This window comes from Micromys minutus (genome assembly GCF_963924665.1).
Source record: "Micromys minutus genome assembly, chromosome: 6".
Lineage (NCBI taxonomy): Eukaryota > Metazoa > Chordata > Mammalia > Rodentia > Muridae > Micromys > Micromys minutus.
Genome location: NC_137975.1, coordinates 46,124,022 through 46,149,883, shown reverse-complemented (window position 1 = coordinate 46,149,883; position 25,862 = coordinate 46,124,022). Strand labels below are relative to the sequence as shown.

Sequence of the window (25,862 nt, the reverse complement as noted above, 5' to 3'; positions counted from 1 at the left end):
AGCCACTTGACAGTTTACCACTCATAAGTCCTGGACTTGGGAATAATTGTTAGTGCCTGACTTGTTAACTGGCAGGAGTGGTGTGCTCCAGCCCAAAACAGTACTAAGCAACACACCAGGCTTGAGGAGGCTGGAGACATGTGGCTTAATTCCTTCTTGTGCGTCCTCCAACATCAGGATCTAGTTCTCCATGACAGGATTAGCCTAGGTTTTAAGCTCCACATATACAGAGGCCTGCAGACACATATGACCTAGCCCTACCATTTCAGCCCAAGCAAGAGAAAACTTTTCCAGCCACTAAGCAATATCCTCTGGTTTTGGGGTGTTGGTTTCAAAAATTTTGTCTTCCAGTCTAATAGTAAAAACTAAGACAGGATCTCCTGCAGGCCTCCTCAATTGAGGGACCTCCAGAAAGTAAACAATCTGAGCCCCCATTTTGGAGAACAAGTCTCTCCCCAATGAAGCATAGGGAAAGTCTGAGATGACCATAAATGATTGGCATACCCAGCCCAACCCTATGTTTCCTTTTCCTCAGGCAGTCTCTGAATACATTTTGGTGCCAGTGGTTCCTTGGACCCAATATTTTTTTCTTGGAAATGGGGCCATTGGCTTGGAGGAGGATCAAGTGTTGAACACCTGTGTCCAGCAAAATTGGGTGGAGTTCCTCTCCACTCTCAGAGTTATCCTGGTTTTGGGGATGGGTTCTGAAACCCATTCTTCCTAGTCACTGTCTTTCCCCCAGGGCTTTTCCAAGGATCTGGGATTTCCCTCCCCCAGCTTCCATTTGTTAGGGTATTCTCCAGCCCAGTGGCTCCTCTCCTTGCAAAATGCACACTGGTCTTTTTCAAGGGGTTTTCAGTCTATCTATAGTTGGAGTCTCTTGTCTCTGCTTTCTTTAACTAATGTAACCAAGAGTCTCTGTAAATTGTTTTCCTGTCACTTTTCTTTTTTATTTCCTTTTATCTTCCTTTCTCTTTCCCTGTTCCTTCTCCTCCTTTGGCTCCCTATTTTGGCAGACTTTCTCAGTAGCTTGCACTAATCTCTCAATGCCTTATTCTGTAGTCCCTATAGTCTAAGGAGATTTTCTTGATATGTCTACTAGCCTGGTCTATAAGGGCCATAGTCACAGTAGCTTTGTACACCTTGATGCTGCAGTCATAGGGTATATATTGGCAGAATGCCTCCATAAGCAATTCTAGAAAGGCTGAGTGTTACTCCTACTTGGTAGGTCATCCTGTGACCCCCTTGAGACCTGTCTATGAATCTTGGTGGTAGACCTTCAGGTACCTTACCTTTTGCTGTATTAAAGTCCCAGTCAAATCTAGTCAGGGGAATACCACTGTAGATGACAGCCTGGTCAGTCAATGGTGCTCCTGTGTCTGAGGAGACATTATTTATGGCTTGTTGCATTATCCTCTCTCACTCCTCAGTCAAAAAAAAAAAAAAAAAACACTCTCATGAGTTGTTGAATATCATCCCAGGTGGGCTGATGAGGAAATAAAACAGTCTTCGATTAATCGGCTGCTTGGGGTCATTTGTAAAGGGTGTGTGTGTGGAGGATCCATAAGTATCAGATACGAAGTGGAAGGGTCCTAGAGATGTTCCTTATAGACTCCTTAATCTCCACAGGGTTCTTCTCCTTTATGGTCAGGATCTTCAAGAATCTTGGAGACAAAAACTTTATTGGGGGGGGTCTTCTACTAATTTTTTTTCAGGTAACAATATAAATCACTTGGTCTGGGTGCCCTAGGGATGCTGGACTAAAGACTCTTTCCTTTACTGCTTTGATCGCCTGTAAATCAAAATACCCTACAGGTGACCATCCTACTCTGATGGTGGGCTATTCAGGGGAGCAGAGAGTAACTAACTTGCACTTTTTTACTACCACTGAGAAGTTTTCTCTTTCTCTAAATTTCCACCAGTGGTTAACTAGAATGTTTAACAGGGTAGATTCAGTTTGGGTTGTGTCCAAAAATAACATCAGTCCAAGTTCATGAAAACAGAGAAAGACAAGCAATACACAGACAGTTCACTCTGCCATGGGAACAGAGCAAGACTCGGTCATCTCCTGCTGATACTTACAATCAACACAGATTAAGACAGTCAAACACATAGACATTGTCCCTGCCACAGGCACAGAAACCAGGTATTGTCAGTCCAAGTCCAATTCCAAAAGCACAAAGAGATAAACAAAGAAAAACAGCAAACAGACTATGTGCCACCCAGATTACAGATAAACCAGGTAATCAGGTTACTTGACCAACGTTAGCTGGTATCTAGTCTAACCTAGAAGGGGGTCTGAAGCATCTTCCAGACTCCTGGAGGACACAACCTTAAGGCACATCTACCAACCATATTTTGACCTAACCAACCAGAGGCTCTCCAAGACAAACCAAAACCCAGAACAAGAAAACAACAAATAATCAGACAGGACAAGACAAGCATAGTACCTGACCTTAATTATATAAATAATTGGTCCGCACTGCTACCTTGGTATGTCTGCACATACACTCACACGTGTGTGAACACACACACGTGCACACACACACACACACACACACACACACATCTTTACTTTGTCCTTTAGATACTGATGGCAACTTGATGTTATTCTGGAACATTATTTAGATGCCTCTGAAACTTCTGTAGCCCACGTGGTATCCTCCCATTATGATCTTCTAGTTTAATTTCACTGTGGTCCTAGAGCAATATCACACCCATTCATTTGAATTGGCTACACTGGGTTTGGTTTTCCAGAATGCCATCAATTTTAGTGATTGTTATTTGTAAGCTTAAGAAGACTGTGTCTTCCTCTTGTGCTGGATGAAGCATTGTATAAATGTAAATGAGACCCAGCTGATTGATGCTTTTCTTTTTAAACATATCCTGACTGTTTTGTTGCCCTCTGATCAGTCAGTCTCTGGAAAAGGAAGTCTGAATTGTTCAGTTGTAATAGGTTCATTGATTTTTTTTCCTTGTAGATCTGTGAACTTTTACCTCAAGCATTTGATACTCTATCATCAGGAACACATATGTTAAGAATTAGTATGCCATTTAGGGAACTTATATGATAGAATTCTGTCTCAATTCACTAGGGCCACAATATCAAAAAAAAAAAAAAAAAAAAAAAAAACCTTCAGAATAAAGAAATTGCAAGGGGAAAAAATTATTTTTATTTTGTCCTTAATGAAATCAACTCCTAGAAAATTCCCTCCGGCTTCCATTATTCAGATACTGATCAAACCAAGGAGGGCAGTCTCTCAGACCTCATCACTTCCCAAAAGTTATACATTTTGGTAACATCGCCTTGGGGCTTCAGCTAGTTTTTTGTAGAAGAAGGACACAACATGGAGTGTCTGCAACAATGACATCATTATCCCTGATAGTTATCCTATCTCTGAAATATGTTTTATTAAACAGTGATATATCTTTCTACATTTCTTTCAGTGGGTGCTCTAACTATCACTGCATATTTTTCTTTATCCCATTAGTTTTCATCTATATATCTCGTGGTATTTAATTTGTATTCCTTCGAAGAATCATTTACTTGGTTCTTAACTTTTCCTTAGCTCTGAAAATACTGCTTTTCAATTGGTGCAATTGAGCTTGAAGCAGGCACTGATACTTAAAAATATAGTAACCATAGTCATTGTTTGCCTCACTCTTGCCATTATATTTGCACTTACAGTATACGTCAGTGATTTACTAGATTGAAATCTTCTGTTCTCCATATATGCAGGGATTTCGTTGTAAATCTCTAGGTTTAAATTCAGACTGTTTCTCTTATTTTTATCATTATTTTATATTTATTGCTGCACATGTCAATGTATGTATGTGAGGAGGGTGTGTGTGTTTGTGTGTGTGTTTCTGTGTGTGTGAGCATGTGCACAATATAAGCACATTTCTTCAAAATCTTAGTTTATTAGTCAAAGGACATCATGTCGTTTGGGAATCAGAGATTCCTTACATTGTGCACCCCACAAAGGATGGAAGTCAGGCTTTTGAGTAAGGAGTTTTACCAATAACCCAACTCCTAGTCACAAAATTCAGGTGGTTTAAATTAAGTTTTTACATCTGAAGATTCTAGGTCTGAGGATGTGTCATTCATGACTGTTTCTCAAGTTGTATTTTGTGTTTCAGTTCTGCTCCCATAAATTGTTATCCTGTCTCTCTCCCTCCTCCCTGGTTTACTTTGTTTCTCTCAGTACCTGAAATCTGAAAAGAGCTGAGTGTTTTTCTTTGTGAAGAGTATGATGGTGATTCCCAAGCCCCTTATGTGTTAGACCCATCCTGATGCTTTTCGACTTTGTCCATTTTAAATCCTCTGAGCTGAATTTCTGCAACTGCAGAGTTCTGACGGCAGTTAGCAGTCTTACCTTATATCTATATACCAACTGAGGCTCAGCAAACATAAATTATTCACATCATTAAAATTAATACAGTTATTAAAGTTTCATTAATATTGACATCAGTGCTGTTAGTTTTATTAACTAAGGTTAAGCTCTATTAACCTCTTATTTTTAATAGAAATATTATTTTAATAGAAATATATATATATTTGCTATTTTTGGAGTTTTGTTTTTGTTAACTAAAATTTGAGTATTTATTTTATTTAAATTATATTATGCAATGCACTTCTATAGATTAAGCTGAATCTCAGTTCTCTACTTTGACCTGTCCATGGGTAATAAAGCACAGAATGACTGGGAGCCAATGGGGCCTAAGAGAAGTCACACTGTCTTCTCACTCATGCATTCCCTACACTACTTTTAATGAGCTGAATATTTAATGAGCAGGCAAAGTAGTTTCATATGCTGAGGTTTCCACCCATGGCATCAGTTAGTGCAGAGGTTTGCGATCAACACTGCAGGAATATAAATCCTCTAGAAGATGAGGCACAGGAGGCCAGGACTAGCTAAGCAGTTTGCCTCTGCCTATATCTATACATCCTGCATGCATGATCTTGTTAAAGGAGCCCACTGCTCTGCAATATAAACATGGATACTCATACTTGTATTGCCTTTTCGAGGTTGTTATTAAGATATCTTTATGTAAATGAGTACTGTGGAGGTGATCTGTCAAAACCATAATGTTAATATTGTAATGAAATGCATTACACGTGGCAGTCTTTTTCTTTAACCTTTAAAGTTGAATGTTAGCATGATTAATCTGTGGAGAGTTTTCTATTGTTACAGATTTTGTGCATATTACTCTAATCTAAATGATTTGAGTAATTCAAATCAATCTTAAGGACCCTCATAAATACCTCTAACACACAACCATAAACTGTCATTTTCTCTGGTTATAATTTTAGGTTTATCTCATCGAGGAATCAGGACTAAACATCCTGATGTGGTCCATGATCCAAAATACAAACACTGGATGGACATATGCACATGTACCTCTTTCTAGTAACAGCCCTTTCAAGGTGGCATTCGAGGCTGAAGTGGGTGGAAAGGAGGACATCTTTATTGCTCTTGATGACATTACTTTTACCCCGGAGTGTGCATCTGGAGGTAAGTGATTCTTTTAGAAACTAGGAATAAGCATGGGTTTTATATCAAAATATACAGAAATTGGGAGATTCAGAGGATCTGCATTTATTTCTGAATCAAGTCTTAGTTCTAAGTGATGAATATATATATGCATTTATTAAAAAGCAGTTTCTTTGCCCATACATTTTCCATAAAAATTTTCATGACTTTTAGGCATTATATTAACACTGTGCCACAGGCTAAGGAAGCGTGTTTCCACTGATAGAGCTTCACTACATTCCTTCCAATTTCATCTTTACCAAAACTGCCTAAAACCAAGGCACATGTCATGCTCTCAACTCTCTCTTCTCTACACGTGTTGTGTCGGTCTTTCCCTTCCCCTGGCTGCTTCCTTCTTTCTCTTTGTCCCACACAATCTAGAATAGTCTCTGTATTTCAACAAGAAAACAAAAAACCAGTCAGGAGCCCCTTTAACTGATACCTGAATCTCTTCTATTAAAGATGTCTCAGGTTAAGTGGGACTATTTCTTCTCCTGTAAAATTTCAATTATCATTAGACAGGTATGCAAGGGCCAGCTTCTTTGAAGCACTCTTTGAGCTAGTCTTCTTTGTCTCTCTGGCATTTTACAAATGTAATTGTAACTTTTGTGTAGGGAACCAAAATGTTCTATGACAAACTCTTTCAAATTTCTTATTTTCATTTCTAAACATAAACTTTTTCTTATCATTTTTTTCTAAAAATAACTCTCTTGTCATTCAAAAGTAAATGTATAGCCCTGGTTATATACCTTTCTAGATATTTCCTAGCAACTGTAAAAGCAACATGTTCTCTGAAAATCTTGCATACCTGTGTGTGTGTTTATGTGTGTTTGTATGTATGTATTTGTGTGTGTGTGTGTGTGTGTGTGTGTGTGTGTGTGTGTGTGTGTGTGTTTGGGTGCATGTAAAGAGCTAAGAATACCTAAGTATATTATGCGTTTGTGCATGCATCTGTGTGTGCGTGTGTGTTATACGTGTTTTGGTATCTTTAGGAATCAAAGGAGCTTATATTATTCATATCTTGAACTTAATGAAAAAAACAGGAGACTCAGCCTGAAAATTCCTATTATTCAGAAATAGCAGAAAGTGTTATTTAATAGTTTCCCAAAGTATTTATTGGAATACTATCTGAACTCCCCGATTGATTCTGATGAACTGATAGCTCTTTCTGAATATGTTATGGAATGTACTTACTATTGAGAACCTTATAAACAACTAATTGTGTTGCTGTGAAGCCTCGTTTGTCTTCTCTGTCATCTTATGGATTACTGTGTCCCTCCGCAATCCCATTCACATACCCAAATCCATAGCCTGTGGCGTCGGGAGGAATTCATTGTTGATTTTGTTAGATGCCTTAGAAAGTATAAAATAAGCCTTCAATTCTGAAGGACCAGTTATCAAAACCCTCCATAATGTGCTAGAAAATCTTTAGAATCAGCTGGTAAACCTGAAAGAGTTTAATCTGAAGAGCTGTGGAGAACTCAGGGACAAAATAAAAGACATTTGATATAAACATAAATGTAGCATACATTGTAATGCTAGCATTATATCTTGAAGCCTTTAAAGAAATGTTGTTCTTTTAGTGCTAATACAAACATCCTTTCATTTGTTTTTGTACTATTAGAAAAATTTTAAAGGGATACTGAACAAGTGATTTATCTATTGCAAACTAAATTTGGAAGAAAATATTTATAATATGTTGGTGAATATGAAGGATATAACCAATAAAGACACAAGAAATGGGAGGCTGTTTTGCTTTTAATAATTATAGAAATGACAAAGAAAATACAAAGCCTTATTAATAAGCTGCATATACCATCTGTGATGTTGAAAGAACACACAGAGTAGTATATGACTCTAAGAAAACAAAGTGTGATTGCTATCTTTTACTTTTGCTATTTTCCATAGTGTTAAATGTGTACATGAACAATGTTACTTCTAATTGTGAAAAAAATGTATATAAAAAGTTATATGTTAAACGCTCATTTTTTTATTCTTAATAACATTTATGTGTATGTTTCTAAGAATTGGACCCAGAATGTTGCACATAGTAAAAAAGGATTGTTTGTTTGTTTATTTTTAATCTTTGATCTCTAAGGCAAGCTTTAAATCATTGTTTTAATCTTTTCCTAAATAAAATTATTTATTGTATTTAATACAAGAAAGTGTGGTATAAATGTGGTTACGTTCATTACTTTAAGTCATGCTTTCTAGTTGTTTCTATTTGTTACTCAAACAATAATAACCCAGCTTTTTAAAACTTTGAGAAATATGAAGTTTGGTTCTTCCCTGGCTCTTTTCTCTCCAGGGAAGCCTTAAAGATACTGAGGCTTGTGGATGATCCATGATTTTATATTCAGTCATATGGTTCTTCCATCACAGTAGCAGAAATAGTTATGGCATGTAAGAACAGGTTCTGCTGGATGAGTTGGTCTTGTTCAGTAGCATTCATTCCCCCAAGTGGGTTAAATCTCCAGAAAAAAGCCAACAAACTCAGACAAAACTTTTAGTCTTTCAAGGAGAACAAGGATTTGAAATACCAGAGAAACTTTTTCTAAAACAACTCAGCAGCAGCTTTTATTGAGTATATAAAACCTTCTTCCTCCCAGAGTCAGTGGTGCATGTCTGTCTTATTTAGCATCAAGAGATAACAAAGAAAATAACAAAGAGGAATGTGAGACAGAGGAAGAGGGGGAAAAGAAGAAAAGAGAGGCAGAAAAGGCAAGAAAAGTATCTACAAGTTAAGTCCTCCTGAGCACAGAAGAAGTGCTTTTGAAATGTTTCAAATGTAAAATGTTTTAATAAATTCCTTTCTAAAATTAGTACTTATTGACTAGAAACCCTGAAAGTAGAACATTGCTTTCCACTGATATATAGTGATAAAATATAAATATCCTCACAATATTGAGCCCTTACAATGAGTGTTTGCTATGTGAGGTAGAAGATAGAATGTCCATTGCTTCTTCCAGTATTGATTAAATACTCATCACTCCACAAAAGGGTAAAAAAAATTAGCTTTTGTGAAGTCTGGACTATTTTCTCCTGTGCACAGTGCCTCGGTTGGCACAGTCAGAACAAAAGTCAGATAGGATATGGTATTAACATAGGTAATTTTCTACTGACATACAACAAACCCTCCAATTCTGAATAAACCAAAGGATGCATTCTATTTCATGGAATATATTCTTATGTGAGTTTCCTGCAGTAGAAGTTGGTTTCTGTATTTCTTTTCTGTCCTTTAAACAAAGGGGATCTGAGATTTTCCTAAGTGATGAACAAACAGTTTAGAAGATTGTAAGGGTGTTTCCATAACTATAGGGGAGGTTTTGTGATATTAAACACTGTATTATCACATACTTGAACTGGGTAACCTCACGCCACTTTTGGTACAGGTCTATACATCTTTCTCAGGAGTGAGATGAATAGGCAGACATCAGGGTATAGCAATATAGGTTGAAGCACATGTTTTCCCACAGGAGTTCCCTCCTTCTCTGGCTGAAAAATGTCTTCTCACAAGCCCTGGTTAGAGTCAATTGTCAATATCTCAGGGTACTAAGAAGTCTTAATTGCATAGTATGATGGAACATATCTGTATTCAGAGCACATGAGAGCCAAGATGGAATATTGTAACTTCAAGGCATGTAAGAACTCCATTGTAAAATCCTGTCAAATACAAAATCAACAAAAATTCATAAATCTTTATTTTTCAATAGCTAGAGAAGCCAGACATTTGAGTTTCAAACCTTTTTAAAGGTGGACTCCCACTGAAGATTCTATTAAAGAACTTGGAAAAATCCAGGGTGTGTCTATAAATGACAATCTTGATTACCTCTTGATATTCCAAGGCACCCCTGACTTCCCTAGGTACCATTCCTCAGGAGATGGTCCTAGATTGTAGAAGAAACCAAAATGAGTATAAGCCAGTGAAGCAGCATATAATATTCCTCCATAGGTCCTGCCTCAGGTTCCTACCTTGAATTCCAGTTCTGACTTCTCTCAATGATGAGTTGTGCTTTAAAAGTAAGTCAAGATGCCTGGCCTCTATAATTATTGTAAAACAAAAATCTATGGATTTTTGTTGATTATGGTGTTGACAGTGTTTTAGACAGAGTCCTAGAACTCAAGATCTTCCCTTCCCAGTTTCTCAAGTGTTCTGATTACAGATATGTGCCATCATACTATACAACATTTTTTTCCTTGAGCGATGTAAACTGTGGCTCTTTGGTATACCACATTACGAACCCAGAACAAATAGTTCTCATTGAGTGTTAAAATCAAGGAGTAGATTCAGATCTTCCGTGCATTAATCACTGCCCATTTGGCTTGATTTTTCTCATCTGTGAAAGGAGCACAGTCAGGATTTAAGACTTTGTCCTTCCTGAACATTTGCATTAACTATTTCAAGTGTCAAAAAAAATAATATTTTTAAGCTTAGGAATATCCTTCATTTGAATATACATATCTAGTCCTCCACTGATAGATATCTTTGCCAGAACATGTTTTCTGATGTCCTATCTACTAAATAGACAACAAGCTTTGCTGAAAGCTTCCAAAAGCTTAGAAATCTCTTTTGGGTGACTAACATGGACACTATTCTTTATCTAGTTTGTTTACATTAATAGCAAAAAGAGCCTCAGATACCTAAAACAGATTCCAAAGAAAGAAAATATTAGCCCAGGGTATCCATTTTATCTTGACATGCTAAATGGTCAGTAGCTAGCAAGGTATCAGCAAGGGAAAAGAATTAGGAGAAATTCACGATGACAAAAAGCTAAAAATATTTGGGGGGTGTTCACTTGTTTGTTTGGTTTGGTTTCAGTTTTATATTAACACTGCTGAAAAATCACTTTCTTCACATTCCTGAATGCAGGCCACATTCTTGTTTATTACATACCAAGCCTGAGGAATAAATCCAGCGTAGATGTAATCCCCAAATTTAAATTATTCAAACCAAAGAATATTTAGGTTGCTTCAGTTTATTAATATTATTATTATTATTATTATTATTATTCAATAGGTAGTCAGTAAATATGATATATAAATAAACAAGTGTTATAAGTGAGAAGGAAAATAGAAAATGCCAGCAGAACCTGAACTTGCATGTAACCTTTCTCTCTACTTCCCTGAGCATTTCCTTTCATTCTATTCTCACTATCTTTTCGGGGGAAGAGTGAGGAAGTGATGTATAAATTGTCCTGTTCTATGTCTGAGTCTACTGACTGATAGAAACAACTCTACTCAACATTTTGTGACCTGAATCTAAGTAAAAATTGTGGCTCTCAGTACATGTAAATTCGGGGAAAAGTGATTAAACTTCCTTAGTCACTGGTTTAGAATTCAGGTAAATTAAGTTACTAGTCTGTAAGTAACTTGAAACTCTGCAAATCTATGCATAAAAATTAATAGAAACAAGGAAGAAGGACATAAAGAATGGTTTTCTAAGGGGACATAACAGATTACGGTTTAAAGAAATGGAATTTAATGAATATGGTTAAGTGAAATGTCATTGCAATCTGATAAAAGAAACTTCCCATTACCCAAATTTGTTATTTTAGTCTGTGACTCATTCAATCGATATTGTGCAGAATCTACTACGTTCTGCCCTGCATGTGAATTGGATGACGTGTATTAATAGAATAATCTCTTAAGAATTGTGGTAAAATATCTCCCCAATATGCATAAAATTAAAACCAAAATTCAGAATTTTCACACACTCACATATGTGAGGCATGCAGAAAGGAATATGCAGCCAGTATCATAGTAATAAAGGCAGGATTAAAATCTGTCACCTAAAGATGGCATGTCTTGTCACTGGGTCTGAGAGTAGGCTCTAAAGAGGCTGTCCAGGGATGCCCTGCAGTACTAACAAAAGCAGTCAAATATATAAATTAATATATTATACACTAGAAGGAAAATACTGAAATATCCTTAGCCAACTACTAAATTAGTTTCTTACCCTTTAACACAAAGCTTCTGTAATCTCTCTTTGTTCATATAAAAATGATCCCTTCAAAGTAGAATTTTTGTTTTCTCTAGTGCTGCCCCATATGCTCCCATTCCTTTAACTTTAGCCCTGTTGAATAAGAACCCCAAGCATTTTCTCTTCTCTTGTGAAAATCTTTCCTTGATACCAAGGTCAAAGCCAAATCTTGCTTCTTAAAGAAATATTCTTAATCCTCTCTACAGGAGGCTGCACTCCATTTCAGAATATCTGTCTTTAAGTTTGTGATTTCCTTTTGTGTTACTGTGCAATTTATAACAAATTCCAAGTGAACTTTGCTTTAAGATTGATTGGGAACCAGATAAAGTTCTAGGCATAGCTTTAACCAAGCTTTGACCAGAACTTCAATTCTCTGAAGAAGTAAAATGGAAGATCTCGGGAGATGGAAGATCTCCCATGCTCATGGATTGTCAGGATTAACATAGTAAAAATGGCCATCTTGCTGAAAGAAGTCTTCAGATTCAATGCAATTCCATCAAAATTTCAACTCATTTCTTCATAGATTTAGAAAAAGCAATTTTCAAATACGTTTGGAATAACAAAAAAAGCAGGATAGCAAAAACTATTCTCAACAATAAAAGAACTTCTAGGGGAATCATCATCCCTGACCTCAAGTTCTACTACAGAGCAACAGTGAAAAAATGTATGGTATTGGTACAGAGACAGGAAGCTATATATCAGGGGAACAGAATTGAAGATCAGAAATGAACCCACACACCTACGGTGATTTGATATTTGATAAAAGAGCTAAAACCATCCAGTAGAAAACAGATAGCATTTTCAACAAATGGTGCTGGTTGAACTTGCAATCAGCATGTAGAAAAATGTAAATAAATCCATTCTTATAAACTGTACAAAAGGACAAGTCCAAGTGGATCAAGGACATCCACATAAAACCAGATGCACTCAGACTAATAGAAAAGAAAGTGGGGAAGACCTTAGAACATATGGGTACTGGGGAAATTTTTCTGAACAGAACACCAATGGCTTATGCTCTAAGAGCAAGGATAGACAAATGGGCCCTCATAAAATTGCAAAGCTTCTTTAAGGCAAGGGACACTGTCATTATAGCAAAATGGCAGTCCAGAGAATTGCAAAGATCTTTGCCAATCCTACATCCAATAGAGGGTTAATATTCAATATATACACGAAGTTAGATTCACAAGAATCAAACAACCCTACTAAAAGTGGGGTACAGAGCTAAACAAAGAATTATCAATTGAGGAATATTGAATGGCTGAGAAGCACCTAAAGAAACATTCAAAGTCCTTTGTCATTAGGAAAATGCAAATCAAAACCACCCTGAAATTTCACCTCACAACAGTCAGAATGGCTAAGATCAAACACTCAGGTGACAGTAGATGCTGGCAAGGATGTGGAGAAAGAGGAACACTCTTCTATTGTTGGTGGGATTGCAAGCTGGTACAACTACCCTGGGCATCAGTCTGGTAGTACTTCAGAAAACCCAGCTATACCACTCCTGGGCATATACCTAAAAGATGCTCCAACATATAACAAAGACACATGCTCCACTATGTTTATACCAGTCTTAGTTATAATAGATCTGGAACGAACCCAGATGTCCTTCAACAGAGGAATCATTACAGAATATATGCTGTATTTACATTTACACAATGGAGTACTACTCAGCAATTAAAAACAATGACTTTATTAAATTCTTAGGCAAATAGATGGAACTAGAAAATACCATCCTGAGTGAGGTAACCCAATCACAAAACACACACACACACACACACACACACACACACACACACAAACATACATATCGTATGCTATCACTGATAAGTGGATATTATCCCAAAAGCTCAGATACCCAAGATACAATTCACAGACCACATGAAGCTCAAGAAGAAGGAAGACCAAGGGTAGATTTTTTTCAGTTGTTCTTAGAAGGGGGAACAAAAATATTAACAAAAGTAAATACAGAGACAAATTTTTAAGCAGAGATTGAAGCAAAGGACACCCAGAGAGTGCCCCACTTGGAGATCTAGACCATATACAGCCACCAGACCCAGACAATATTGTTGATGCCAAGAAGTGCTTGCTGACAGGAGCCTGATATAACTGCCTTCTGCCTTCTTGTTTTGCCACATCATGACAAATACAGACATGGATGTTCACAAACAACCATTCACCTGAGAATAGGGTCTCCAGTTGAGGAGTTAGAGAAAGGACTGAAGCAGCTAAAGGGTTTTGCAACCCCTTAAGAACAACCATACCAACCAACCAGAACTCCCAGGGATTAAACCACTATCCAAAGACTACACATAGTTGGACCCATGTCGTCAGTTGCATATGTTGAAGAGGATGGCCTATTGGGCCTCAGTTGAAAAAGAAGCCCTTGGTCTTGCCAAGGCTACATGTCTCTATAGAGCAGAATGTCAGGATGGGGAATCAGGAAGGGGTGGTTGGGTCATGGAGCGCCCTCATAGAAGCAGGAGAAGGTGGATGGGAAAGGGGGTTATGGAGCGGAAACCTGGGAAGGGGATAAGATTTGAAATGTAAATAAATATATCCAATTAAAAAATAATCAAGTTCGAGTTTGTAGAGAGAAGATGTATATAATAGAAATTTTACATAAAATTTATTTAAAGCTGTTTAAATGCATGGCTCAGTTTTATAAGTTTGTATCAGTTGTGACTCATAAATTTGCCTCATTTTAAATTGAATGGTGACAAATGCACATGATGCTCAAAGAAAAGACTTATTAAACACTCCTAACTAACTATTGGATTATGGCAGATTATTAGAATTTGAAGCTATTATGAGAAGGGGTGTCATATACTCCTGCTATCTGTTAGAAGATGGCATTTTTGCTTACTTTTCAAATGAATTCCTTAGACTTGAAGATAAGAAAACAGTAATCAGAAAGTTTTATTAGATGTATGAGTTATACAGAGACCACACCTCTATCTTTTGCTGAATTTCCTTGGAAAAGCCTTGTAACATGGGAAGTTTACTAGCTCTTTTCTTCCTGCTGAGCAGTTAGCAGGAAAGGAATTCAGTCAAATAAGAGGAAGAAATCAAATGACAATCATGGAAAAGCCAACCCCAATGTGAGCTGTACTCTATCATCTGAATGTACAAAAGAGCTCAGACTAAGACTGAACTCAAAACACAAATCACACAGAATCCCTCTGCCTTCCCCCTTAAAGATGAATGTTTTAAACTGACCAATGTCATCCACCATATAGACATATATTTTAGAAAGGCATACATACATACATACATGCATGCATGCATATATACACACATGATAGATGCATAAGCATATGTAATGCCTATACATTACATATATTTGAAATATATATTTCAAAGCATAGAATAGCAATTTATCATATGTAAATAGTAATGAACTCCTATAAACCTTATCACTCCACAAAGCTACCATAGAACTTTTTTTTTATTTCTGTGTTCATTTACAAACACTCAGCATCCTAAATCTTGCCAGGCCAACTATGTCTAAGAGATTCAAAGGGCCTTCACAACCAGGAAGAATCTAGGCTAGTGTACTCTCATAGATGGGTACTGTATATTTTCATTATGATTTTTTTTTCATTCTCTGGAGCACATGTATTAAGCGTGACTTACATTTAGAGGTTAAAAAGTTAACATTTTTTTATTAAGAAACCACATTAGAACATGACACCACATCACTGAAAGGTGATGGTTTTGTGGATTTTTTTTTTCAAAAAAAAAAAAAAAATGACCTTAACAGATGGCTAATTTCTAATTCTAATTCCTAAGTTTTCAAGAATAAACGTCTTTTTTTTTTTTTTTTTTTTTTTTTTTTGGTAAGACAATTTTACTCAGAAAAGATGAGTTGCTGTAGAAATAGAAATGGAAAAATAAAACTTTTTTGGGTCAACTAAGAATGCCTGTGTGAGTCTATATTTTTTGTTATTATAAATTTCTTCAAAACAAAACAAAACAAAATGTGAGACTGGAGAATTGACTAGACTTGATCATAAAGATGGTCAAAGAATTGACAAGCCAGAAGCTCAGTCTTGTATGCCAGATAAAGAAATTCAGCAGACTTTAGCTGTGTTATTTGTGTATGCTGTAACTGGTGTATTTCATGTATGTAACTGTGTAATTTCATTTATGCTGTAACAGCTGATTCAGTGTGTACCCTGGAAATGTCTGCTTGCATGTGCTGTAGTTTACATTTCTTTGTTGAGCTGCATCTCTCTTTTGACTAACAATATCAAGAATATGTATAGACTAATAGAATAAAATAATTTCACCCGTATTAGTAAATCACCCCTATTTCTGTTGACAAAGCAAAAGTTAGCATGAGAGAAGTGAGATTATTAAATTGTTAAGTAGTTATATTTAATTCTCCAAAATCTATGTAAAGGATTCATCTCTTTAGTCATTCTTTCTTTCTTTTTTATTATTCTCTTTAATTATTCATTTAGCCCAGATAGATAATTGTATCTGGGTAATGCCCTGCTTAGTGGTATTTATGATATCACAGTCATTGGTGTGTATTTTGTTTTGGTTTGTTGTACTTATTGTTAGTTTTTAATCTCCCATAAAATCTATGGCTTCTTATTAATTTCTTTTTTTAAATAATATTAGCAGTAGTGGTAGTTCAGCTACTACACCTGATAGATGCCATAAAAGACACTGACTCATTTGATCCTCCTAAATTTGTTTGAAGAGGGGCTTTCAAAGTGCATATGAGTTTGTGTATTATTCTTAAAACATACATTACTTCCTATGCCTACATTCCTTCTAGTTGTTTTTGTGGGATATGTTAAATTAGTGGGTTTTCCTCGGCATTCTCAATCGTATAACAAGAAAAATACCTTTTAATTGATTGGGCTTGAATATAGCTTATAAGATGGCAGTAACCAATCTTCAACTTCTAAGTTTAATGATGCCCAAACTTTCATGTGACCAAGGCCACAGGAACACACACACACACACACACACACACACACACACACACACACACACAGGCAAACACACATACATAACCAGGAGAAGAATTGTGGTAATGATAAAGCAATAAAAAGTCTGTAATTCACTGGAGTCTCTGGCATCTTCTCACACCAGGAAAGAAATTATCCATCTTTTATCCCACCACTGCAGGATTTTATGTAAATTTTATCAGCTCCTAGATAGGTTTGGGTTTCTGAATTCAAAATATTTGTCCTGTATATTGTCATCTTAGAAGAATGTCCTCTATGTTGGTGGTAAATGGCCATGTTAAACACAAGTAGATGGGGAATGTACTTTTAATGTGTTCTGTTCCTTTTGCACTTGGTTTTCTTCCTGGTGTGCCATCTGTATGTGTCAGGAGAAAGATAAAAGTCTGAAAATATGTCACCTAGGCCTTCCCCATAGCCTGAAATTTTCTTGCATATGACAGTTATCAGCCATTCCACATTCTCCACTATAAACTTTTCTGGTAGAAAATTTTACAGTTCCGTGCATAGATGTGCACATCTACAAACGTGCAATCACTGCTCTTATGATCACACACATATCAGTGTGTGCACATAAGTTTATAAGCATGTGTACTTCTGTAAGCTCTCTCCATTTTTATGTAGGTTTCATCTTTGTCTAGTAATAGCTAGTCACTGTGAAAATATTTTTCATGTTATTTGGTATCTGTTCTGACTTCCTTATCAGATTCCATGTTGAATCTCACCTGTGGAAACTTCACAGTTTTCTTCATTTCTCCATTTTATCTCCATCTTTTGACTCCTCTTTAAGATACAGGCTAAATACAAGACAAAGAAGAAATTGGCCCATATACCCTATTCATACTCAGCATAGCTCAGAATCTCCTATTATCCACAGTCAAAATAAAAGACAAATTCTGTCCTTTGAGGAATATGTAAGCTATTAGATTTATGAAACAAAATAACAACCAAACTACCTGCTTCTGGCTCCTTATAAAAATTAATACTCTGAAAATTAAATTATTATGTGTATTAATTATGAGAGAACATCATGAAAATATTTATAGATCCAAAAAATCCAAAGTTATTGCAAGTCAAGATTTTTTTATGAATTATAATTAAAAACTATAATATCTCCACATAATATTTTACCATTGGTGATATAGTAAGTCCAAGATAATAACCAATTTATAACCAATTCCATGTATATTTCAATACGTATCTCTCCCAACTAATTCACTAGTATGGTCATATTTACAAATGCATTAATTTTGATTTTCAAAACTGCAGTTTCATGTGAAAAGTTTCCTTTCCACTCAATCAATGCTGACTTCTTTAAAATGTTTATCATATAGATAAAAACTCATTGGGTTATCCTTTAGTGTCATGGGATTGCAATGAATGTCTATGAAGCATATGAGACTGTTTTACTGAGTGTTATTATGAAATAATTTTGTTGTGAAGAATATATTTCTATTGTATAAGTGACTAGTAAAACTTAGCATTATATGCAGAGTCGCCTGCATCTATATAGCACAAATATTAGGTGAGTATATTGTGTTAAAAGACATTTCCTAGTGTATATCTATAGATCTTCTTTTTCATTATTATTACAATATATTTAGTCAATGGGAATAGTCAGTTAGGTAATGTGTAACTTATACTTAAGGCATTGAATTATTATTTGTCTGTAGAAAAAGATATTGACATTGTCCTCTCAATTCTACCTGGGTAAAAAGATGCCACTCTTTCCTCATAATAAACGGAATAATTTTCTCTCTCCAATTAGGAATTTCCAAATTCTATGTACAATTAAAGCTCTAATTGAGCAAAGATGCTATTCCAGTGCCAATTAGGAGAGTAATTGAAGTTCCCTGGTAATTCTATAGATTTTGCTTCAGAATGCCTATTCTTAATGCTAGGTTCACAAATGAAAGGACTGAAGCCTATAGCAGAATTTCTGAACCCATCTGCTGTCAAAGCACAAGATAGCTGAGAGTCACATGCTGGCTGTACTGTGCAATAGAGATAAGGGAAGGGCTCTTTATATATAGTCTCAAGATCATATTTCAGAATTTCCACCTTTGGATACCCACTGCCAAGACATATTTGATAGAGACACAATTAGCAGAGAATAACTTTATTTGCTGCATTCATGAATCAACTCTGACACACAGAGCATAAATCAAATGCAACCTAAAGATGAGATTTTTGTATAATAATTTTTGATTTCAAATCACTCAAAGTTTATGATCGTACTTTTGAGAAACATCATAGCTTATAAGCTATGGATTTTGTGGGTTAATTCTCTTTCCCCTCCCTGCCTTCAGGACTATATGATACACTTGATGTATCATAGATACAGAACAACCTTGATTCACATAACGAATAAAATCATGTATAAATGAATCAAAATTTTTCAGTTCTCTTACAGTCTCTCTTTATGCCTCTGTGCCTCTCTGTCTCTGTCTCTCTGTCTCTCTCTCTCTCTCTCTCTCTCTCACACACACACACACACACACACACACACATGCACACACACACACACACACACACACACACACACACACACACACACACACAGTCAAAAACATTTCAAAGTATCTTTTTTTGTGTATTACCCTCTTTAAATGTTTCTATTTTAGCTATACTTCATGGGGTACTAATGGGCACTATCAACACAGAATATACTGTTTTCCTAACATAAGCCAAAGTTTTCACTATAAGAGAATGTGAAATGTAATGTAATGGAAATACTCTCCTGTGAAATATCTCTCTAATGTAATGGCTATTCATGAAAACTCATTATAGTTAAATTTGCTGTGTCATGGTTCTCCTTCTTCTTACACTTTCCTTGAACCTCAATGCCATTAGTTTAATTAATCTAAGCACAGTTTTGAACCTTGTGAGAGAAGAAACAAAGAACTAGACAAGCATACACTACATTTACTAAACTATCACCTATTTCTGAGCCCAAATCTATACTTTTCCAAGAGGACTTGCAGAGATTCAGAACAAAAATTTCAAGTGGGAATTATTAGATATGAACAACTAATTGAATTGACTGGTAATTGTGCACAGAAACACACACATACAGCTCAACACCAGTCTTGACCTTTACACCAGTATCAGTATAAATAGAATAAGTTTGTGGGATGCTTAAGCATACATATAAGACTTACATAGAAAAGACATTGAAGTACCACAGCAAAAGTCAGTAGAATGCATAAAGATTTACTATAGTCCCCATGTATAAATTTGGATTCCTTGGTTATTGGGTTCATTTGTTATAATCAATGAGATTACTTTACATTGACACCTCATTGTCAACAACATTCATACTTCAAATTACGGGTCATCCCAGCATTGACCTTGATGTTAATAATCTAGTATATTGTGACAAATGGATATTATTGTATGACATGGAATATTTTTACTTCTGTTGAAGCCCCACCATTCTGTCTCTCCTCTGCTTCCTACTGGGCCACCTCCAGCACTCCTGGAACTACCTGCTTCACAGTCCTTCCTTTTCCCAAATATCATGTAGTTGAAACCATGTACTATACAGCTTCATGAAATTATATTCCTTCATTTGCAGTCAGAATTTCAGTCAGCACTTAGGCTTTCAATGGGTAGAAAGGGAACAGTTAGTGATATTACTGTGTAATGAGAAGTTTTAACTCAATTATATGACTCTGTAATCATTTGCTATAATCAATTCATTAGGATTTTAATTTTATAAAAAACTTTTCTAATTGTCAGATATTCTTAAAATATACATGCAAAAGATTACATCATGATTAAAGATGAGCCAAGTGTTTCTTAAAGAAATTTTAGTTTCATTTGAATGCTGATAAAAGTCATATACACATGGTAGAGATATTTTGTACTAAAATGCAGAACTTACACTAAGGTAAACAAAATACTGAAATATTGAGAAACCAAGGAGGATCTCTAACTCAGAGGCTATCTAGACTCCCACAAAAAAATGAAATTTCATGTTCTTCCTGGATTAAAAATATTTCAGTGGAAAAGTTGAGAAGGAATTTAGAGGAGGTTCAATTTTAAACAAGAAACATGTTGGTAGTTGACTAAGCTTAAGTGCAGGGTTCCCTGGAGGCCAACTCTACAGACATAGTCCTGCTGAGAAAGGTCACTAGAAACCCCCCAGGAAACTCTCCTCACAGAGAAGCAAAAGAAGTAGAGTGATTGTCAGAAGAACTGATTGGAGTCCAGCAGAGTTGAGGTCTGACAGGTGACTTGTGATAATGCTGTGGTAAGCTCTTAAGATGCACTGGCCCTTCAAGATCTGGCATAGTACTATATCCAGATATAGAGCTCTACAAAGGCTATCCCATTCTACCTAACATGTCCATGTGTATTGTCATGGCACACCATCAATACCCTTTAATTCTTTTATTACATTTATTTATTCTTTTTGTCTGTGCACAAACATTCACACATATACATGTGTATACACACACACAAACTCACACACACACACACACACACACACACACACACACACATGTATGGACATGCCTCAGTAAACATGTGGAGAAAAAACACAACATGATTTAATTGTTTCAAATACCTAATCAGGCTTGGAAGCAAGTACTCCCATCTGAGACATCAGCCCCCAGAAATACCTTTTCAGAGAATATACCTTATGAGATATGATATGGCATCTTCTTTTATTGCATTTATATGTTGTATGCATTTATTAGTTCATAATAAAAATTAATTTATTTAAAATTAATACTGCTCTATAATTATGTAACAATAAATATTCCCTGGGCGCATTCAGTCCTGGACACAAACCAAGCATCAATATGTCAGCCTTTGCTTTCTTTTTCAGGCCCAGCCTTACCACAGCCATCGCTTTGTGAGGAAGGCCAGTTTGCTTGTATCTACACAGTCCAGTGTGTCCCTGCCTCAGAGACGTGTGATGGGCAGGAAGACTGTATGGATGGATCTGATGAAATGGATTGCTCTCTCCGACCCTCTCCTCAGCCATGCAGTAATATGGAATTCCAGTGCTCTGAAAGCCAGTGTATCCCTTCTCTCCTGCTATGCGATGGGGTGGCTGACTGCCCCTTTAATGAAGATGAATCCAGCTGTGGTGAGTTGTTTTCACTTACTCAGTGTCCAGGAACAAATTCTGTTTAGAAATGATCATGTTTGACAGGCTAAGTTGAGTTTTCTAGAATTTTCCCATAGCCTTATTATCACTAGCAGTATGTTTGCATCTTATGTTGCTAAACAAACCCTGTGGCTCTTGCTTTCTATGTCTAGAAGGGCTCCATCTGTGGTTACACTAAATTCTGTTATCTTTCTTTTGTTTTCCTGTCCATTTAACTCTAGGTCATTTTTCTGTATTTCTTATCTTTTAAACATGATTATGCAAATGTTTTAAAGTATTATATTCATAATTTATCTGTCATAAATGTTAAGGAAATTGACACAAGTCAAGGACAATAGACAAATGATTATAATAAACACACACACATGGGTTTAGAACTAAAAAATTACATTAGTAGATATTATTTTGTGGTAGTTAAGGTTTTACTGCAGAAATCAGACACTATGACCAAGGCAACACTTGTAAGGACAACATTTAGTTAGGGCCGGCTTACAGGTTCAGAGGTTCAGTCCATTATCATCAAGGCAGGAACATAGCAGTGTCCAGGCAGGCTTGGTACAGGCAGAGCTGAGAGTTCTGTGAGCAGAAGACTGGCTTCCATGCAGCTAGGATGTGTGTTTTAAAGCCCAAACCCACAATGACACAGCCACTCAAATAAAGCTATATCTCTTAATAGTGCCACTCCCTGGGCCAAACATATACAAACCATCAATTTTGTCATTAAGAGCTCATAGTTTTTTTTTATGAGACCTCAAATGTCACTTACTGTTAGTTGCCTGTCCCTTTATTCCCTTTTTACACCCCATCATCTTTGACTTCACACTTTGCTCTCCTGTTTCAGTATCCTGTCTCTATATAACTGTATATCCTATTTTTCTTCCTAGTAGATTGTCCCTCTTCTAAGCCCCCCACTCTTTACTTATCTCTGATGTTATCTCCAGATGCTTGCAAAGGAAAAATTGGTTTTCTCTACTGGAGTATCACTTGGTATGTTAACTATGCTTATGGGTATATCCCGAGACCAGATAAAATCAAATGAACTCAATGATACTTGCAGATTTTTTTGTCTAATAATTCTTTGTTTGGGCTTTTAATTTTTTTTATCTTGCTGTTCTTTTGTGGTATATCATAGTTTCTTTTTTTGTGTTTCTGTGCGTTTTGATTGTGTGTGTGTGTGTGTGTGTGTGTGTGTATGTGTATCTTGTGATTTCCTTGTGCTAGCATTTTTTTTAGAATTCTGATTTGTTTTCCTGTTTGTTTTCTAATATAAAAGAGAAAGAAGTTACAAGTTGTCCAAATAAGGAGGTAGAAAGACCTGGAAAGTGTTGGGAAGAGGAGGAATCGTGCTCAGAATATATTACATGAAAAAGTATTTTCGATAAACAGGAGCTCATGTTGTGTTAAATACTAAGGATACAGAATACATTGAAGTCCTAAGAAAAATATTTTATGGCTCATGTTATCATTTCCTTATCCATATAGCAATGTCAATATTATCTAACCTGTGAAAGTAGAAGAATTGGTAAACGTGTATATAAACTTCAATCACTGCCCCCAGCATTTGCCATCTTGGTATGTGTAGTCCATTTTGTATAGAACAGAAAGAAAATGTTGAGAAATAATTGGTTATACTAAAAGAAGATTTCCTAATCCCAGGGACATTCAAAATGCACTATCATCTCTTTATTTATTTCCTTAGTACATTATTTTAATTCTACATTATATTTTTTGAAATGAAATTTAAAATTCATTTTTGAAATGAAACATAAAAATGTCCCATGCTTATGGATTGGAAGGATCCACATAGTAAAAATAACCATCTTGCCTGAAGCAATGTATAGGCTCAGTGCAATCCCCATCGAAATGCCAACTCAATTCTTCATAGAGTTAAAAAGAGCAATTTGCAAATTCATTTGAAAAAAAAAATAAAGCCCAGAATAGCAAAAACTATTCTCAGCAATTTAAAAAGCAAAAACAAAAAACAAAAAACAAAACTTCTGGGGGAATCAGCATCCCATATCTCAAGCTGTATTACAAATCAATTGTATTAAAAACTGAATTATATTGGTACAGAGACAGACAGAGATATCAGTGGAATAGACTGAGCACTCTGAAATGAACCCACACACCTATGGTCACTTGATCCTTAACAAACAAGCTAAAAACATTCAATGGAAAGGACAGCCTCTTCAACAAATGGTGCTGGTTCAACTGTCTGCCAGCATGCAAAAGAATGGAAATAGATCTTCTTATATGCTTGTACAAAGCTCAAGTCCAATTGGATCAAAGACCTTCACATAAAACCAGTTACACTGAATCTAGTAGAACAGAAAGTGGGGAAGAGTTTAGAACACGTAGTCACAAGGGAAATTTTCTTGAACAGAACAACAATGCTCTATGATCAAGAATCAACAAATGGGACATCATGGAATTACAATACTTCTGTAAGGCAAAGGACACAGTCAAAAGAAAAAAATGGCAACCAACAAATTGGGAAAATGTCTTCACCAAATCTACATCTGATAAAGGGTTAACATCCAATATCTACTCAAGAAGGTAGACTCTAGAGAATCAAATAATCCAGTAAAAAATGGGGAACAGAGATAAACAAAGAATTCTTAACTGAGGAATACCAAATGGCTGAGAAGCACCTAAAGAAATGCTAAACATCCCATTTATCAGGGAAATGCAAATCAAAACAACTCTAAAATTCTACCTCACACCAGTCAGAATGGCTGATATCAAAAACTCAGGTAACAGCATATGCTGGCAAGGATGTGGAGAAAGAGGAACACTCCTCCACTGTTAGTGGGGTTCTAAGCTGGTACATTTCAACCACTGTGGAAATCAGTTCAGTAGTTCCTCAGAAAATTAGACATAGTATTACATGAAGACCCACCTATTCTACTTCTGGGCATATATCCCCAAATGTTCCAACATATAATAAGAACACATATTCCACCATGTTCATAGCAGTCTTACTTATAATAGCTAGAAGCTGAAAAGAACCCAGATGTTCTTCAACAGAGGAATGGATACAGAATGTTTGGTACATTTACACAGTGGAGTACTACTCAGCTATTAGAAACAATGACTTTATGAAATTCCTAGGCAAATGGATGGAACTAGAGAATATCATCCTGAGTGAGGTAACCCAGTAACAAAAGAACACACATGATATTTAGTCACTGGTAATTGGATACTAGCCCCAGAAAACTTTGAATACCCAAGTAAAAACTCACAGACCTTATGAAGTTCAAAAAAGAAGGAAGGCCAGAATGTAGAAGCCTCAGTCCTTCTTAGGAAAGATATAAAAAGAAAAAAAAAGAAAAAGAGAAAAGTATATTCACCTTATATTATTATATAACAGATTTTGTGATCTGTAATAATATTTTATAGAATAAATATATTATTAAAAATATTAAAAATTAAAAAAAAATCTTGCATATTCCAAACCATCAATTGGGAGCGAGAGCAATTCACATTTCCTCTCTTGCCCTTCTGAGTTTTCGAAGTCCTAAAACAATGCATCCAAGTCAGGACTGGCCAGTCAGCACTTTTTAAAATGTAATTTAATTTTATATAAACAGTTTTATTTTTATCTGATTAAATTAATATGACTATTCCTAGTATTTTTTAGAACACTGTAGTAGTCAAACTCTTCTTTAAAAACCAATAGAGAGGGACATTCCTTGCACAAGGACAAGGACAATTAACTCGCAGTCTATTAAAAGCAAATTAATATATTTTTGTGATTGAGAATAAAGATCACTAATCATGGATCTTATACAGAATTTTATCTGCTATGTTACACTATATCCCCTACTAGAAGTATAATCAATAAAGAAAAATTATTTGAGATGTTTCATCCAACTTACACTTGAGAGTTTTTTAATCAAAATTTAATGTGAAGTTGGACATGAAAAATGGTGTTTTTTAGTATATGTACTTCCATAGTCCAAACATTCTAGCCATAAAAAATTTGAAGCTGTACTTGGTATTGAGAAATCCTTCCTAAGTTTCTAAAATATCAGTTCACACCAATATCCATTATTGAATTTTCAGTAAATATAAGCTACTCTACTTAACCCTTACATTAAGGAGCAGCAAAGAGAAAAATCTGTTATAAACGAGAGGGCAGAGCTAAAATTGAAAGAAAATAATAACACTGCAGTTCAAAGAATAAAAAAGGAATATATGACAAAACTTAGTCACCAAAGCATTAGTATCAGCTATATATACATCAA

General features: G+C 35.7%; 1 protein-coding gene across 1 annotated transcript in view; it reads left to right on the top strand.

Annotated features, from left to right (window-relative positions):
* Nucleotides 1–25,862, top strand: part of MALRD1 (MAM and LDL receptor class A domain containing 1) — a gene marked incomplete at both ends in the record, with an annotated part of 691,362 nt that overhangs the window by 540,508 nt on the left and 124,992 nt on the right. Inside the window, 2 exons of the mRNA XM_080918486.1 lie at nt 5,315–5,516; nt 21,331–21,594. Coding sequence (XP_080774612.1) covers nt 5,315–5,516; nt 21,331–21,594 — 466 coding nt within the window. The remainder of the gene's footprint in view (nt 1–5,314; nt 5,517–21,330; nt 21,595–25,862) is intronic.